This window comes from Salmo salar, chromosome ssa02 (genome assembly GCF_905237065.1).
Source record: "Salmo salar chromosome ssa02, Ssal_v3.1, whole genome shotgun sequence".
Taxonomy (NCBI): Eukaryota; Metazoa; Chordata; class Actinopteri; order Salmoniformes; family Salmonidae; genus Salmo; species Salmo salar.
Window position 1 is genome coordinate 31,891,408 of NC_059443.1, and position 19,489 is coordinate 31,910,896.

General features: G+C 45.0%; 1 protein-coding gene across 1 annotated transcript in view; it reads left to right on the forward strand.

Annotated features, from left to right (window-relative positions):
* LOC106579994 (G patch domain-containing protein 8) overlaps positions 1-18,261 on the forward strand; it is a 72,392-nt gene extending 54,131 nt beyond the window's left edge. Inside the window, exons 3-4 of the mRNA XM_014160507.2 lie at positions 7,755-7,885; positions 8,226-18,261. Of these exons, the coding sequence (XP_014015982.1) occupies positions 7,755-7,885; positions 8,226-12,474 (4,380 nt within the window). The 3' untranslated portion in view covers positions 12,475-18,261. The remainder of the gene's footprint in view (positions 1-7,754; positions 7,886-8,225) is intronic.
* Positions 18,262-19,489: the final 1,228 nt, after the last annotated feature.

Below are 19,489 nucleotides of genomic sequence, written 5' to 3' on the forward strand. Positions count from 1 at the left end.
CTGTTTTTTTCTAAACATCGGCAGGACAGAACGGCAGCGTGGGATAAACTTGGGGGGGTCTCTTTGTTAACAAGAGTTAGTGTGCGATCCCTAATATTAAGGAAGTCTCGAGGTTCTGCTCGCATTGGTTAGAATATCTCATGATAAGCTGTAGACCATACTATTTACCAAGAGAGTTTTCATCTATAATTTTCATAGCCCTCTATTTACCACCACAAACCAATTCTGGCACTAAGACCGCACTCAACGAGCTGAATAGGGCCATAAGCAAACAAGAAAATTCTCACCCAGAGGCGGCGCTCCTAGTGGCCAGTGAATTTAATGCAGGAAAAATTAAATCCGTCTTACCTTATTTCTACCAACATGTTACCTGTGCAACTAGAGGCGGAAAAACTCTAGATTACCTTTACTCCACATACAAAGCTCACCCTCCATTTAGTAAATCGGACCATAACTATATCCTCCTGATTCCTGCTTACAAGCTAAAATTCAAACAGGAAGTACCAGCTCAATACGGAAGTGGTCCGATGAAGCGGATGCTAAGCTACAGGACTGTTTCACTAGCACTAACTGGAATATGTTCTGGCATTCATCCGATGGCATTAAGGAGTTTACCACATTCGTCACCAGATTCATTAATAAGTGCATCGATGACATCACCCCACAGTGACCGTTCGTACATATCTGTCACGAGAAATTTGCTATCTCAATGGTTGAACTCAACTATCACTCAAGCTTTGACCAATTCCCAGAGTTTGTAAGGCTCTGGCTAATGAAGAATTAGACAAAGTCCCAGTCTGCAATAGATCAGGTCCTTTATTCAGAGAGCGCTCTGCCCCCCAGTGCAGAGCAAGTCTTTTTATACACACACACACACACACACACACACACACACACACACACACACACACACACACACACACACACACACACACACACACACACACACAAGTTTCTTATCATAGGCTACTCCCTGCTTAGGCAGGCAGTATTTTTTCCACTATCCCCATACATAGTTATCTCGCCTCACAGTTGCACCCTGCTTGCATAGCTACAAAAGAATACAATGCCCTAGTTATAATTCTAACCAAGCTACACACATCATCAGATTATATTCTTATGATTATAACACATTTCACACAGTTATACAGTTTCAGGGTGGAATACTTTAGTCATTATCTTAAACATACAAATGATTCTATCAATATCCCAACCAGAAGCCATGGATTACAGGCAACATCCGCACTGAGCTAAAGGCTAGAGCTGCCGCTTTCAAGGAACGGGACACTAATCCGGATGCGTATGAGAAACCCTGCTACGCCCTCCGACAAACCATCAAACAAGCAAAGCATCAATTCAGGACTAAGATCAAATCCTACTATACTAGCTCTGACGCTCATCGGGTGTGACAGGGCTTGCAAAGAGAAACCCAGCCATGAGCTGCCTAGTGACGCAAGCCTACCAGATGAGCTAAGAATACGTGAGAATGCTGTTCATTGACTACAGTTCAGCGTTCAAGACCATAGTGCCTTCAAGCTCATCACTAAGCTAAAGACCCTGGGACTGAACACCTTCCTCTGCAACTGGATCCTGGACTTCCTGATGGGCCGTCCCCAGGTGGTGAGGGTAGGCAACAACGCATCCACCACGCTGACCCTCAACACGGGGCCCCTCAGGGGCCGCTCACAACTCCAACACCATAATTAAGATTGCCGACGGCACAACACTGGTAGGCCTGATCACCGTCGACGATAACGCAGCCTATAGTGAGGAGGTCAGAGACCTGGCAGTGTGGTGCCGAGACAACAACCTCTCCCTCAACGTCAGCAAGACAAATGAGCTGATTGTGGACTACAAGAAATGGAGGGGCGAGCACGCCCTCATTCACATTGACTGGGCTGTAGTGGAGCGGGTCGAGAGCTTCAAGTTCCTCTGTGTCCACCACACTAAGGACCTATCATGGTCCAAACACACCAATACAGTTGTGAAGGGGGCACAACTACGACACTTCTCCCTCAGGAGGCTGAACAAATTTGGCATGGGCCCTCAAATCCTCAAACAATTATACAGCTGCATCATTGAGAGGGTCGGCAAGTGCTTGGCATCCGACCGTAAGGTGCAACAGAGGGTAGTGCGTACAACCCAGTACATTACTGGGGCCGAGCTCACTGCCATCCAGGACCTCTATACCAGGCGGTGTCAGAGGAAGGCCATACAAATTGTCAAAGAATTCAGCCACCCAAGTCATAGACTGTTCTCTCTGTTACCGCACGGCAAGTGGTACTGGAGTGCCAAGTCTGGGACCAAAAAGCTATTGAACCGCTTCTACCCTCTAGCCATAAGACTGCTGAACATGCTGCTCTGACTATTTGCATTGACTCCCTTGCACCGGCTCTATGCACACTCAATTGACTCTACCCACACACTCACAAATACTACACTGACACTCCAACACACACATACATAAGCACATGCATATTGACGCCACATACACACACACTCACACAGACACACTTTCACACTCTTTTCACGTTCTTCACATACGCTGCTGCTGCTACTATCTATCCTGATTGCCTAGACACTTCTCCCTCTACCTACAGTGCCTTCAGAAAGTATTCATACCCCTTGACCTATGCCACATGTTGTTATGTTACATCCTGAATTTAAAATGTATTAAATATATTTTTTGTCTCACCCATCTACACATAATACCCCATATGACAAAGTGAAAACGTGTTTTTAGAAGTGTTTGCAAATATCTCATTTACATAAGTATTCACACCCCTGAGTCAATGCATGTTAGAATCACCTTTAGCAGCTATTACAGCTGTGAGTCTTTCTGGGTAAGTCTCTAAGAGCTTAACACACCTGGATTGTACAATATTTGCCCATTATTCTTTTCAAAATTCTTCAAGCTCTGTCAGATTAGTTTTCAAGCCTTGTTATAGATTTTCAAGCAGATTTAAGTAAAAACTCGGCCACATTCACTGTCTTCCTGGTAAGCAACTCAAATGTAGATTCACGTTTTAGGTTATTGTCCTGCTAAAAGCTGAATTAATCTCCAAGTGTCTTGTGGAAAGCAGACTGAACCAGGTTTTTCTCTAGGATTTTACATGTGCTTAGCTCCATTCTGTTTATTTTTTATCCTAAAAAACATCCCAGTCCTTAACGACTACAATTATACTCATAAGATGATGCAGCCACCACATAAGATGATGATTAAAAATATGGAAAGTAATGTGTTGTGTTGGATTTGCCCCAAACATAACGGTTTGTATTCAGGACATAAAGTTCATTTCTTTGCCAGATTTCTTGCAGTTTTACTTTAGTGCCTTATTGCAAACAGGATGCATGTTTTGGAATATTTTTATTCTGTACTGGCTTCTTTCATCCCACTCTGTCATTTAGATTAGTATTGTGGAGTAACTACAATGTTGTTGATCCATCCTCAGTTTTCTGCTTTCACAGCCTCTTGAGGATACCCTAGGATAGGGGGCGCCACAGCGCATTTTGAAAAAAAATCGTTCCCATTTTCAACGGCCTACTAATCAAACTCAGAAGCTAGGGCATGCATATACTTATTATATATGGATAGAAAACACCCTAAAGTTTCTAAAACTGTTTGAATGGTGTCTGTGAGTATAACAGAACTCAAATGGCAGTCAAAACCCCGAGACCGATTGAAACAGGAAGTGGAATTCTGAATTGTGGACTCGACTTCTCATCTTTCCCTATTAATCACACCGTTAACAATGGTTCAGTGAGCACTTCCTATTGCTTCCACTAGATGTCGCCAGTCTTTTCACAGTGGTTTGAGCCTTATACAGTCGAAACTCAGTGAATGACACGCATTGGAAATTGGTCACAGGGGATGGGCCATCACCATTATGACGCCGGCGGCCATGTCTACCCCCACCTTTGGAAACGGTTTTAAAGGCAATTAAATCATCCCCCTCGAATCTTATTGGCTCTCTTGGTGTTACAGGCCCTGAAGATTAATGTTTTACAACGTTTGACATGTTTGAACGAACCTACAGGCGGGAGAATCTCATTTTATCCGGAACTTCAGCCCTGCGCTTGGAGAGAGCCATAGGACGCGCTACCAACAGCAGGCTAATGGAACGTGAAGTATGGACTTTTTGACCGAAAATACATCTGTTGTGGACCTGGGATGCTTTCTGATGAAGACAACTAAAGGTAGGCGATTATTGACAATATTATACAAGATGAGATGTGACATGCGATTGTTTCCAAGATGGCGCCGAGCTCTGTATATTAGCTCATTTTCTGAGTATCGCATCTCCTTTTATCGCAATGTGTGATTACCCAGTAAAGTTAATTTAAAATCTGGTATGACAGGTGTTCTCAAGAGATATTCATCTATAAATGTTAGATTGACAATATAAATTAAAAAAATCGTTATCGGATAGTAATTTAGGGAAATGTAGCATTGTTTACCGGGACGCATTTGAGGGGAAATTATTTAGTCAACGTCAGACGCCGATGTAAAATGCTGTTTTTATATATAAATATGAACTTTATTGAACAAAAGAATGCATGCATTGTATAACATGATGTCCTAGGGGTGCCATCTGATGAAGTTTGTAAAAGGTTAGTGCTGCATTTAGCTGTTTTTTGATTATATGTGATGCAAGTGGTTGGTCGGAAAATGGCTATGAAGCTGCTTTTTACGATGGACTCATCTAACATAATCTAATGATTTGCTTTTCCTGTAAAACCTTTTTGAAATCGGACGACGTGGGTCGATTCAGGAGAGGTGTATCTATAAAAAATAAAAAATAATAATAATTTTTTTTAAAAGAAATTATGATTTTTTTTTTAATGCTAATTGGCGATATGATTTTTCGCTGGATTTTGATCCCGCTGACGGGATGAGACGCTGAAGATTAAACTCTGTAACTGTTTTAAAGTCACAATTGGCCTCATGGTGAAATCCCTGAGTGGTTTCCTTCCCCTTCAGCAACTGAGTTAGGAAGGACACCTGCAACTTTGTAGTGACTGGGTGTATTGATACACCATCCAAAGTGTAATTAATAACTTCACCAATAGATGCGAGGCATTGGAAAACCTCCCTGGTCTTTGTGGTTGAATCTGTATTTGAAATTCAGTGCTCGACTGAGGGACCTTACAGATAATTGTATGTGTGAGTCATTAAAAAATCATGTTAAACACTATAGTCCATGCAAGTTATTATGTGAGTTGTTAAGCACATTTTTACTCCTGAACTTATTTAGGCTTGCCATAATAAAGGGGTTGAATACTTATTAACTGAAGACATATCAGCTTTACGTTTTAATACATTTAATTTGTTTTTCTTTTTTGCTATTTTTTCTTACTTTTTAACTATGCATTGTTGGGGAAGGGCTCTTAAGCATTTCACTGTAAAGTTGTATTCGGCACATGTGACAAATAAAAATGTTTCTTCTATTCCCTCCTCTTCACTCCTCTACTCTCAGTTGGTCCAGTCACTGACAGATCCGCTCCTTCTATGATTGACATAAGTCCTGTCACACACACACACATTCTTCTACAACTAACCTTGTGGAGAGAAAAAATTAAGTTCCATTCAAAATCCTATATTCCCTAACCTTAACCATGACCTTAACCCTAAACCTAACCCTAGCTCCTAACCCTAACCCTAAAACTAACCCTAGCTCCTAACAATAACCTAAAACCTAATTCTAACCCTAATTCTAACCTCAACTCTAAACCGCCTAGAAATAGCATTTGACCTTGTGGGGACTAACAAAATGTCCGCAGTTGGTCAAATTTTTGTTTGTTTACTATTCTTGTGGGGAGTTCTGGTCCCCACAAGTATAGTTAAACATGTCCACACACACACACACATATAGAGAGTTAGTTATGTATTATGTATGCATCTGAGTAGGAATATGATTAATATTTCCCACATACCAGCATTTGGCATCAAAGACTCAAAGCTCTACTGTACGCTACCTACACACACACGTACGCAGGCACGCACACATTAATACACGTACACACACACACACACACACACACACACACACACACACACACACACACACACACACACACACACACACACACACACACGCAGCAGTAGAGCACATCAAAGCCGTCTACAGTGAGCTGACAGTGGGATGTTAAGTAGTGAGTGATAATACATAGAAACACTCGTTTGCGTTCTGCTCACTATAGATTAACCTGAAAACTGTCAACGTGTGTGTGTGTGTGTTCCTGGATTAGCAGGATTAATTTATCTGACATTGATTAGCAGCCACGGGAGGTGTGATGGTGAGAGTGTGCATGAATAAATGCATGCTCATTTGAGTGTATCAAGATGTGCCCTTAGGGTTTACTGTGTGTGTGATTTCATGATAGCAAGAGAGGAGAGGAGGGGTAGAAGGAGTAAGGAGGGAAGGAGAGAGAGAGAAAGATAGAAGAGAGGAGGGACTGAACGACATGTCAGACAGAGATGCAGGAAATAATCAGCTGTTGGGATAGATAGTGGCTAGATAAATTTATAGATCTATTGTTAGATCAAATGGAGGCTCCTAGACAGTAAGTTAGGTGTAAATATGATCAACTAATGAGAGCGAGAGAGAGCAAGAGAAAGAGAGAGAGGGAAGGAGAGAGAGAGGGAGGGAGATATGGAGATATGGAAAGAGTGAGGGGAGACAGGAGAGGAGAGAGAGGCTGATAGAATAGAGGAGAGTGAAGTAGCTATTGTCAGACACCTTACATCCCTCTACAGCCTGAAGACTGACACACACACACACACACACACACACACACACACACACACACACACACACACACACACACACACACACACACACACACATATATATATATACCTCTGCCTGCCAAGCGCAGATAAAGGCAGGATGAAAAATGATTAACAAAGGAAGGCAGAGAAAGAGAGAAAGAGACATGAATCACTATTTCCCTGAAAGAGCTGGCACACCTGAAGGAGCAGACCGATGGAGAGGAGACCCACACACACAGTGCAGTGATCTGTTTCTCAGTGCTGATGATACAGAGATGGTGCTTGCTGTGATCTTAGGAGTTCCAGGTTCAGTTCTAGAGAGTTCTACGGAGTTAGAGGTGAGTTCCAGGTTCAGTTCTAGAGGGTTCTAGGGAGTTAGACAGGAGTTCCAGGGCAGTTCTAGATGATTCTAAGTTAGAGGGATTTTAGGGCCTTCCAATGCAGTTCCTGTAGTGCTGTCTATGCTTTATTTATCCTATCCGTGGTCTGTAGTTTCTATCAGTAACAACATCATACTTCAGTCAATGTTTTCAATGTAAAATTTCAATAAGCAGGATTATCACTGAGATTTGCGTAATGAAGTAAGTTTCCTAAATGATCCTCTTATGATGAAGTCCATATTAATGTGACAGATGGTTGCTGGCATTTAGGCTGATGATTGAAGGGTTGATACACTGCAGCCTGCTGAGAGATGACAATCTGACAGACTGCAACACTCATCATCATTAGGCTTATAACACTGTCAGTACTCAATCATCACCATTCTGCCTGTCATACAGTTTCTATGGCAGAGGATGTAGAAACAACATGCAGAGGATGTAGAAACAACGCGTTTGATTGATACACAATTCATACTCAGAGATGGTTCTTCCCACAGATAGAGGGAGCTGAAATAGAGTTTCCACACAACACACACACACACACACACACACACACACACACACACACACACACACACACACTGACCCTCTCCTCCCTGTAGAGACTAAAGGAGTTGAAGCAGAGGGAGTTTGCTCGGAACGTTGCGTCTAAGTCGTGGAAGGACGACCGCAAGCAGGAGAGAGCTCTGAGACGCCTGCACCAACTAGCACTGCTACGACAACAGACACACAGGTAAGAGAGAGTGTGTGTGTGGGTGGGTGGGTGGGTGGGTGGGTGGGTCGGTGGGTGGGTGGGTGGGTGGGTGGGTGGAGACCTGCACTGCAAGGAAATCTCTGATACACACATACTGTCCACATACGCTCACTTGCACACACTCTGTCAGTCTTTCTGGTCCTCAGAGTGATGGATGTAAGAGCTGGCCTAGATACTGTAAACACAGGTTAATATAACATGAACACTCACAGTAAACTGCATAATATGGACAGTGTTTGACATTTTCACTAATTGTATATTTATTCTGTTCTCTGCTCTGCTATCCTCTCGTCTCCACCTCTCCTCTCCTTTGCACCAGGGTACCAGGCCAGGTTGTTAGGTTCCGAGGGACAGTGAGAGCTGAGATCCAGCATTCAGAGAGACACTGTGGAGAGAGAGACAACAGACCAGGGGACCACCATGTCCCCTTGACCCAAACAGGGTTAATCCAAACCACAGGGAACTCCCAGCGACCCGCTGTTACCCTACCTCTAACCCAGCCCCAGACCATCCCTCTCAGCCTCCAGGTAGAGGACTCCCCCCAGCTCCAGACCAAGCCTCTCTCCAACTCCCAGCCCCAGCAGCCAGAGGACCCTACCAACATACCCATCTTCTCTGGAGGGCCCATCCAAGCCTCCCCACCCCCAGCCTTGCATTCCAGATGTGGACCTTCACTGGAGGATCCCCAGCCTCGCCTGAACAGCTCTCCCCAGGACCCTGCCTTTCCGTGGGGCAGAGGCAGAGGAAGGGTGGGGGTCTCCTTCTGTTTCTCCAGGAGGGGCCCAAGGCTAGAGCCATCTGCCTCTGTCTTCTCAGACCAGCAAGAGGAGGAGGGGAGTGGAGGAAGAGGGCAGATGAAGAAGGGAAGGGGAGGAGATGAGCTACGCCTGTGTCACCCAGACAACCTGTTACTAGGGCAACCAACCAACAGCCTTCACCCCGGAAACAAGACAGAACCCTCAGGCAGGGAAGAGGGGGAGGAGAGAAGAGAGAAGAGAGGAGGGGAGGAGAGAGACAGGTTCTCTGCTAGCCATGACTCAGGCTGTCCTACCCGGAACGCCAGACTGAGAGAAACAGACCAGAGCCCTGAACACGGGACAGCAGATGAGAGGGAAGAGAGAGAGGAGGGGGAAGAAAGGGAGGAGAGGAACAGGAGTACAGAGCACAGACAACAGGGCCATGAGGTGAATCAGACTCCTATGTCTTCTTATCTCCATGTGGTTACCAGAGACGGATCCACCCATCTGCGATGGCCAGTAAAACTGCTGCAGTTTACCACAGCCAAACCTCACCTCTCCTACAGCTGCAAGCCCACACACTGGCAACCCCACACCAACCCACTACACTTTAACCCTGAACACAACCACTGTCAAACCAAGTCACACTGTAACCACTCAGCAAGCCAGCAGGAGACAGAGAAACACACAGAGTCCGACTCCCTCATGTTCTCTAGCTCCCAGCCTCCTCCTCAGGACACAGAAAATGTAGAATCCTATACAGATCTATATACAGAGACAGGCGGGACAGATGAGAGATCCTCATCATCCTGTCACGTTGTAGAGAAGACAGAAGCACATGGAGTGACAGCAGCCTTCCAGGCAGAAGCAACAGTGCCAGAGAGTGGAGGTGAATCTGGGTTCAGATGGCACCACCCCCTCTTCGGGAACGGTGACCCCCTTTGTGGTGACAACACTCACACAAACCCCCACAATCCCCAGGAAGGCAGATTAGGAGGACATGTGAGACAGGAGAGAGAACGAGCCATCAGAACCCCCAGGCCTAAATTAGAGGCTGTCATCCAGCCCCGTGCCGCCGTGTGTGTGTGTGCAAGCGAGGTTAGATGTGTGTGTACGCACGCTGCCAGCTCGCGCACACACTCCGTGGGCGGTTCAGTAAGCACTCTGACAGATATGTCATGCCGAAATGTAAACGACAGCACAAAGAAGAAGAGGAGGAAAGGGGAAAGGTATAATGGGACTTCAAACAAGTGTGAGGGAGAGCGGCAGCGTCTTAGGAGCGTCATAACCTCTGTTTCCACCTGGTGGGGCGGAAAGAGGAGATGTGACGGAGACAGAGGGGGAGAAGGAGACAGGGAAATAGAGCGGGAGGGAGAGACGGGCGGAAAGAGGAGAAGAAAGGCAGGGGGGAAGAGGAGGAGGGGTAAGAGGAGGAGGGGTGGGACTCTGTGCCTGGTGGGGGAGTGTGACTCTGAGTCTGTGCCCTGCTCTGACAGACAGAGGCTTCACAGGAGTCACAGTAGAGACCAACATCACTATATCTATAACTCTGCCTCCCTGTTCAACACAGCACAAAGAGTCAGAGAGAGGACGGAGTATTACAGCTCAGAATCTCAGCTGTATAGAGAGATAGTCAGAGAGAGAGATGGAGAGGTAGAGAGAGGAGAAAGGGAGGGATGGCCTTTCAACTGGTGTTCAGACTCCTCTCTGTGTTCTACTTCCGGGTCGCCCTGGGGAAAGGCTCACAACCTCCCAGTGGCATATGGTCTCCACAGTTGCAGCGGGGACAAACCAGTCTACAGTCGTCATGACAACATCCCTGGTAGCAACATTTCCTGTAGCCCAGTGAGGAAGAGTAAATACATCCACAGAAACAGGAAATACATGAATAGAAAGTGGTCAGAGAGTGAGGAGTGGGAGAGAACAGAGAGTGGGAGGAGGGAGAGCTGGGATGGCGGGAGTAGAGGCTGGTGGGAAAGAGGGAGCAGGGAGAGGGGTGGTAGGGAGAGAGGGAACAGGGATAGGGGAAGTAGGAGGCATGGTTTGGTAAGCAAGGGATCCAACCCTGGAGAAGTCAGTGGAGGGGGCTGGCATGGGTATCTCTTGGCCCCCAGTCACAGGACTCTGGAGGGGGACAGGGGATGGAGGTCTAGTCCTGGAGAGGTCTGGGACAGGGGACCAGGGAACTCAAGCCCAGACAGATGTACCTGGGGCAGCAGTGACAGTTGGGAGGATAGGAGGACATACTGCAGGGAGGACAGATACAGCTGGGATGACAACTGGGAGAGACAGAGGTCCACTGAAGGTAGAAAAAGCTGGAGCAGGTGGGAGAAGGGATCACAACCTAGCCCCAGCCCTGATCGTTTTAGCTGGGACTGGGTTACCAGATGCCCTGACCATAGACACAGCCCCAGTCCTGGCTCCCAGTCTGTCCCCAGTGTGCAGGTTACCAGATGCCCCATCTCCAGCACCAGCTCCTGGCCTGATTCTAGCCCTGACTGGCTGCCCCGACGGCCCAGCCCTGGCTCCTGTAGCAGCAGCACCAGTGTGTCAGACCTGAGTGGGGGGTGGAGTAGTGTTAGTACCCGCTCAAGACTCATCTTGACTGGGAGAAAAACAACAGGGGTGCCCAGGCGAGCACCATCTCCCTCACCCACAAAGGAGAAACACCAAGCCCCCAGCCTCAAACCTACTCCTCCTAGACCTCTGTCCAGCACTGATACCACCCATCCACAGGACAGGAGCCCCAACCCCACAGCACAGCCTACATGTCTCTCAGACAGAGAGCCTAAAGCCCCCCCAAAGCCCAGAGAGGGGAACCCCAGCAGAACTCTGCACCTGCCACTTATCGGGAAACTACCAGCGATCAGGAGAGGAACTAAGAGACGAGGGGCAGAAAGAGAGAGGGAGGGCCCTGACCAAACAGAGAAACAGGACCACAATCAAGACCACGTCCAGACACAGGACCAGGACCACAACCAAGGGAAGGAGAGTATGAAGAATGGAGCGGTTCAAAGTGGTCGACCGTGCCCTCAACCCCTCTCGCCTCAGAGCCTTGAGAAAACTGGAGAGGACTCATCCTGTCCTTCCCTGACATCACATCCTGCTGTGACCTCATATCCTGCCCTAACTTTACCTCACAGCGGTCAGTGGTCACAAGGCCCCTCCCCTCCTCTGGCTCAACAGCCAATCAGTTTCAGCGCTGAGGAGATGGGCAAGTATCGCTGTCTGCAGGAGCAGGCACGAGAGCACATGCAGAGACTGCTACAGGGGACAGAGACACACACACTGGCACACACACACCATACCCCCTCCCCAGAGCCATACACACACCCCACACACACACGTACACATGTGGCACAGACTCAAGAGAAAAACACACACGCCACTTCCCTAAATACCTCTCTAAAGCTAGACGCACACCCCGTACAAACACAGCTCTTACAGACACACTCTACCCCCAGCCTCCCCCCTCCTCATCCCCCTGTCCCCATACCCCACCCTCCTCCACTCACCCTTCATCCTTTCATTCTACAACACACATCTTTTAGTATGGCACTCTCGTCACCCTCCTCTACCTCTTCCTCTCTCGCCTCCCACACCTCACCACCTCATCACCTGACCCTCCTACACCCCCCTCTCCCCCATCCATTCTCTATCTCTTCTATCTTTCCCTCCATCCTACTCTCCCATCCTCCTCTACATCTCCTCCCTCCCTCTGCCATCCACCCCTCTCCCCTCACCACTCTCTCCCCCCTCACACTGCCACCGCCGAGACCACCGTATCCAGAAAGACTTTGGTCATTGAGGTTTCAACAGAAAGCATTATGATGCTCTCTGATGACATCACATAGTAATACAATGCCATGTTAGCAACTCCTGGACAATTATGTCCCATACAGTATAACAATCCACAGAATTTTCTTAATTTGTGTGTGTATGTGTGCATGTGTTTTTGTATGAGTGCATGCGTGTGTGAGCATGTGTGTGCATTTCGTCGCTGTCTGATGAAAACCTTTTAACTCCATTTTTGCCCATTTTCATGTTTATACATGTATTGGAAGCATTAACTCCCCTCAATGTACTCAAAATAGCTTCTGAAGTTTCATAATTGTATGTTTGTTAATAAAAAAGAACACATTTAAATCCTGAAAAGTTGGAGATTAGGTTTTCCTTCGACAGTGACTGTGTGCGCGAGAGAGAAGCTCCTTTTGATCCCCATTTAAGTATGAATCAAGGGAAACCGTGCACCTGCTAAGACTAGCTGGCTTTCTCTCATCTCTTTCTTCCTCTCTGAACGTTAGGCACACTGGCTTTCTTTTGAAGTACCGTAACACCTGAGAGAGAGCGACAGACAGACAGACGCTCAGGCTGTGAGCAGAGCAATAGGCCCAACCCCCACTCCTACACCCGCCCAAGGCCCATTCAGCCCCAAGCACAACACTGGACACTATGGAACACAAAGCTTTTACTATATCATGCTAGAATATCCAAGGTCTGAGGTCATCTGCCTTTGGCCTAAAGAGCAGGAACCCAGACTTCACCAAAGACATCAGAAATACAGACATTGTCATCCTACAAGAAGCATGGTATAGAGGAGACAGACCCACTGGTTGCCCTCTAGGTTACAGAGAGCTGTTAGTCCCATCCACCAAACTACCAGGAGTGAAAAAGGGAAGAGACTCAGGGGGTATGCTAATTTGGTGTAAATCAGACCTAGCCCACTCTATTGAATTAATCAAAACAGGAGCATTTTACATCTGGTTTGAAATAACAGAGAAAAATGTTCTCCTGTGTGCTACTTGTATACCTCCACTAGAATCCCCATACTTTAATGACAACAGCTTCTCCATCCTAGATGGGGAGATCAACCCTTTTCATATTCTAGTCTGTGGCGACCTAAACGCCAGAACCAGTCAAGGACCTGACACTCTCAGCACACAGGGGGACAAACACCTACCTGGAGGTGACAGCATTCCCTCCCCAATATGCCCCCCCAGACACAACTTTGACAAAACAACCAACAAAAACGGGTCACAAATCCTGCAACTCTATCGCACGCTGGGTCTGGTAGGTTTTGAGGGGACTCCTTCAGTAGATACACTTAAAACTCATCCCTTGGCAGTAGTACTGTAGACCACTTTATCACCGAACTCAACCCAGAGTCTCTCAGAGCGTTCGCAGTCAGCCCACTGACACCCCTATCAGATCACAGCAAAATTACAGTTGCTTGAACAGAGCAAAACTCAACATGAGGCGTCAAAGCCGAACAAACTGCATGCTATTAAGGAATGTTATAGATTGAAGGAAAGTAGTGTAGAAACCTACCAAAAAACAATTGGCAAACAAAAATGTAATCCCTCTTAGACAACTTCCTGGACAAAACATTTCACTGCAATAGTGAAGGTGTAAACCTGTAGTAGAAAGCCTAAACTGAATATTTGACCTTTCAGCTTCCCTATGAAATAAAACAATTCCAAGCAGACAACCTAAGAAAATTAACAACAATGACAAATGGTTTGATGAAGAATGCAAAAACCTAAGAAAGAAATGTAGAAACCTATCCGTTCAAAAACAGAGACCCAAAAAACCTGAGCCTACGTCTTCACTATGGTGAAATATTAAATCACTACATAAATACACTAAGGCAAAAGAAGGGACAGCACATCAGAAATCAGCTCAATGTAATTGAAGAATACATAGAATCAAACCACTTCTGGAATCAACACAAAGAGCTATCTATCCAAAATGGAGATGTATGGATAAACCACTTATCCAATCGTTTTGGTCATACACTCTTAGAAAAAAAGGGTTCCGTAGGAGAACCCTTTATTGTTCCAGGTAAAATCTTTTTGGGTTTCATGTAGAACCCTCTGTTGAAAGGGTTCTACATGGAATTGAAAAGGGTTCTACCTGGAACCAAAAATAGTTATTCAAAGGGTTCTCCTATGGGGACAGCCAAAGAACCCTTTTAGGTTCTAGATATACATGCTTAGAATGTGCTAACAAAAAACAAAGAGCAAAAACGTATGCATGATAAATCACAAATATTGAATCAACTATTAAAGACAACCAGAACCCACTGGATTCTCCAATTACATTGAATGAACTACAGGACAAAATACAAACCCTCAAAAGGCCTGTGGGGTTGACAATATCCTTAACAAAATAATCAAATATACAGACGTCAGCTCTGGCACCTTCTCCAAAATTTGGAACCAAGGCCTGATCACCCTAATCCACAAAAGTGAAGACAAATCCGACCCCAAAAACTACCATGGGATATGCCTCAACAGCAACCTCTGGAAAATCCACTGCAGCATCATCAACAGCAGACTCCTACATTTCCTTAGTGAAAACAATGTCCTGGGTAAATGTCAAATTGACTTTTTACAAAATGACTGTACGACAGACCACGTAAACTGCACACCCAAACTGACAAACAAACAAAACAAAAGCAGTCTTCTCATGCTTTGTTGATTTCAAAACAAGCTTTTGACTTAATTTGGCATGAGGGTCTGCTATATAAATTGATGAAAAGCGGTGTTGGGGGGGAAAATATACAACATTATAAAATGAATGTACACAAACAACAAGTGTGCAGTTAAAATTGGCAAAAAACACAGATTTCTTTCCTCAGGTCCATGGGGTGAGACTGGGATGCAGCTTGAGCCCCACCTTCTTCAACATATATATCAATGAATTGGCGAGGGCACTAGATCAGTCTGTAGCACCCGGCCTTACCCTACTATACTCTGAAGGCAAACGTCTACTGTTTGCGATGATCTGGTGCTTCTGTCCCCAACCAAGGCCTGCCTACAGCAGCACCTAGATATTCTGCACAGATTCTGTCAGACCTGGGCCTTGACAGTGAATCTCAGTAAGACAAAAATAATGGTGTCCAACAAATTCAAATTCTATCTAGACACCATTGCCCTCGGGCACACAAAGAACTATACCTACCTCAGCCTAAACATCAGCACCACAGGTACCTTCCACAATGCTGTGAATGATCTGAGACAAGCCAAGAAGGACCTTCTATGCCATCAAAAGCTAAACATACTGGAACCAGTTATAGAACCAATTGCCCTCTATGGTTGTGAGGTCTGAGGTCTACTCACCAACCCAAAAAGTTACAAAATGGGACACACACCAAATCAAATTGAGACTCTGCTTGCTTAATTCTGAAGAAAAAAAATATCTGTGTAGAACATAAAACCCAAACTAATGCATCCAGAGCAGAATTAGGACGATATCCGCTAATGATCAAAATCCAGAAAAGAGACGTTATGTTGTACAACCACCTAAAAGGAAGCAACACCTAAACCTTCCATAACAGAGCCATCACCTCCAAAGAGATTAACCTAGAGAAGAGTCCCCTCAGCCAGCTTGTTCTGGGACATTGTTCACAAACAATAACAGACCCCACAGAGCCCCAGGACAGCAACACAATTAGACCCAACCAAATCATGAGAAAACTATATGACACATTGGAAGTAATTAACCAAAAAAACTGAGCAAAGTGGAATGCTACCTTGCCCTAAAAAGAGAATATACAGTGGCAGAATACCTGAGGACTGTGCACTGGCATAATGCAGTTTCTCTGGACCCCCCAAAGGTCGGAGTTCGCAACTGTCCTGTATATCCTACCTGAACGTGCATGACATGAGCCATTCCTCGGGCTCTCTCCCAGCTTAGATAGAAAGTTGTGTAAAACCAATTTCTTTTTTTCTATGTAGAGGCCTGTAGTTGCTACAGTATGCGGCTGCGTCTGCTTGCATTTTTGTGTGCAAATGTTTAGCACAGCCTGTAGGTCCAGGTTACAGGCCCGACTGTTTTCTATACTGACTATTGACAACCCATACAGATTTTTCTGCGACATTGTGCATTATTTGTCCATTGCGCTGCACACAATTTAAACTTAGTCTTGAATGGTGCATAGCATGATATACCAGAGATAAGGGACTGTTAATATTGCAACCACAACTCAAATGACAGTTCACCAGTGTGAACAAAATCAAGAACGCAAGAACTGTTATCCACTAAAGATATATGTTTGCATCTGCCAATTTACTGGCTGTCCAGTATACAGACAACATGTCCCAGCGCTTCCTAGGCCTACAATTAAGGAGAATGCGATAGGCTCAATTAAAGATGTTGCAGAACTGCTATATTTGAAGCACCACTTCATTCTTCCCAGTTTCCCTGATGTTGCTACGGAAATCAAGCGGTTTATAACCATCCCTGTAACTGTCTGTCTGTGAAGAGATCGTTTTCTAAACTAAAACTCATGAAGAATTAAGAAGAGTTAGACTCTCGGTCTGACATGCACTTTTGAACACCTAAGTAAGCTCCACTCATGGCACTGGCGCCGTCGTAGTTCTGACCAGGTATTTGCTCACCAATATCCCCTTAATTTCAATCAGTTTCATTTTTTTCAAGGCCTGAGGGACTTTGATCAGTCACATTATTGAAGCCCAATAAACAAATACTTAGCTTCCTAGTACATATGTAAATTAAAAAGGTTTATGAATGACCTTTTGGAGGGTTACTTTGAAAATGATTTATTAAATAAAATACAAATAGACCAATGTCAGACAGGCGCATGGGCCCTCATTGGGCTGTGGGGGTATCCAGTACACCAGTGCCACGGTGACTGACCCAAACCTAAGAAAAGCTTTGCCTATTTACAGACTCCATGAGCCTTGCTACTGAGAGAGGCCGCCATAGGCAGAGAGAGAGAAGAAAGGCTATGTGCCCACTGTCAACAAAACAAGGTGGAAACTAAGATGCACTTCCTAACCTCCTGAGGGGAAAGGGCCATATTTCCTTCAGTTCACACAGACCAAGAAAGAATTTGAAAACCAATCAAATATTGACAAACTCCCTTATTTGTCAAAATACCGCAGTGTGCAATCACAGCAGCCATATTTGTGACCTATTGCCACAAGAAAAGGGCAACCAGTGTAGCACAAACACCTTTGTAAATACAACCTATATCTGTTTATTTTCCCTTGCCATTCATACTACAACTATTTTAATAATATAACATTTGAGATGTCTTTATCCTTTTGAAACGTTTGTGTTTGTAATGTTAACTATTAATTTCTGATTGCTTATATCACTTTTGTTTATTGTTTTTCACTTGCTTTGGCAATATAAACATGCGTTTCCCATGACCGTATATCCCCTTTGAATTGAAGTGAATTGAATTGAGAGAAAGAGCAGAGCGAGAGAGAAGGAAGAGAAAGTGTAAGGGAGAGAGAGAGCGCTTGAGGGATATAGTGAGAGAACGAAAGGTGAGAAATAGAGGGAGAGAAAGAGAGAAGAGATCAAGAAAAAGTAAGGGCCATCTCCATTTCGTACAGGTTAGTTAAGCATTTGTACAAAAAGGCATCAATCACATTAAAAGCTGGAAATATTGTAACTTAAACATAAAGACTATCATCCCTGGGACAACACACACACACATAAAATGGAATGCAGGAAAATGTAATAACATGTTTCCATATATCTGGTGTACAATGTCATGTAAATATATCTGCCCTGCTGAGGGGTAGAGAGACAAAGACTGACTGCATTATACAACCATGGGACAATAAAATGACTTTACAGAAACTCAATTTCTCTGTCTGCTTATTTCACATGCTATGCTCTTAGTTTTTTGGGGCTCAATGTCTGCTCTCACACACAACCACACACAAACATGCACGCATGGGCACACACAAACATTTACACACACATGTGCAACGCTCATACATATACACACACTATCTCAGTTCAGGTCCAGATGGCGTATATTGAGTAGATTACCCAGAGTGCTTTTAGAGATTTGATTGATTTGGCCTCTGTGAGATTAGGAGACTCCTGCTAGGGGTGATACACACACCTACAGTACCAGTCAAAAGTTTGGACACACCTACTCAAGGGTTTTTCTTTATTTTTACAATTTTCTACATTGTAGAATAATAGCGAAGACAATCAAACTTTTAAATAACACATATGGAATCATGTAGTAACCCAAAAAGTGTTAAACAACTGAAAATATATTTTATATTTTGGATTCTTCAAAGTAGCCACCCTTTGCCTTGATGACAGCTTTGCACATTCTTGGCATTCTCTCAACCAGCTTCACCTGTAATGCTTTTTCAATTCAACAGTCTTGAAGGAGTTCCCACAAATGCTGAGCACTTGTTGGCTGCTTTTCCTTTACTCTGTGGTCCAACTCATCCCAAACCATCTCAATTAGGTTAAGGTCGGGTGATTGTGGAGGCCAGGTTATCTGATGCAGTAACTCCATCACTCTCCATTTTGGTCAAATAGCCCTTACACAGTCTGGAGGTGTGTTTTGGGTAATTTTCCTGTTGAAAAACAAATGATAGTCCCACTAAGCTCAAACCAGATGGGATGGCGTATTGCTGCAGAATGCAAAATCACACACAAACACACACACACACACACACACATCCCTGTGGTGTAAGGATGGGGAACCAAGCAGAATACAAGAGTCTCAGTAATTAGAGCTCAAGCCTCCTCTCTCCTCCTTATGACCCCTAATTGCGTGTGTGTGTGTGTGTGTCTGTGTGTGTGCGCGCGCCAGTGCACGCATGCCCTCGATCCGTCTCCACAGGACAGCAGATCAAACAGATTGAGTGAAATCCAGAGCAGCAATAATTAGCACCCGTTACAGCGTCAAACCTCTCCTCTTAAACACAGACACTCAAATTGAAGGCACTGATAATTAGTGGATGTTTCAAAATCAAGCTACACCAGTCAGCCATCAATCTTCCCCTATCATCTATCAGACACACACACAATGGTTATTATTGAAGTGAAGCAGCGATGC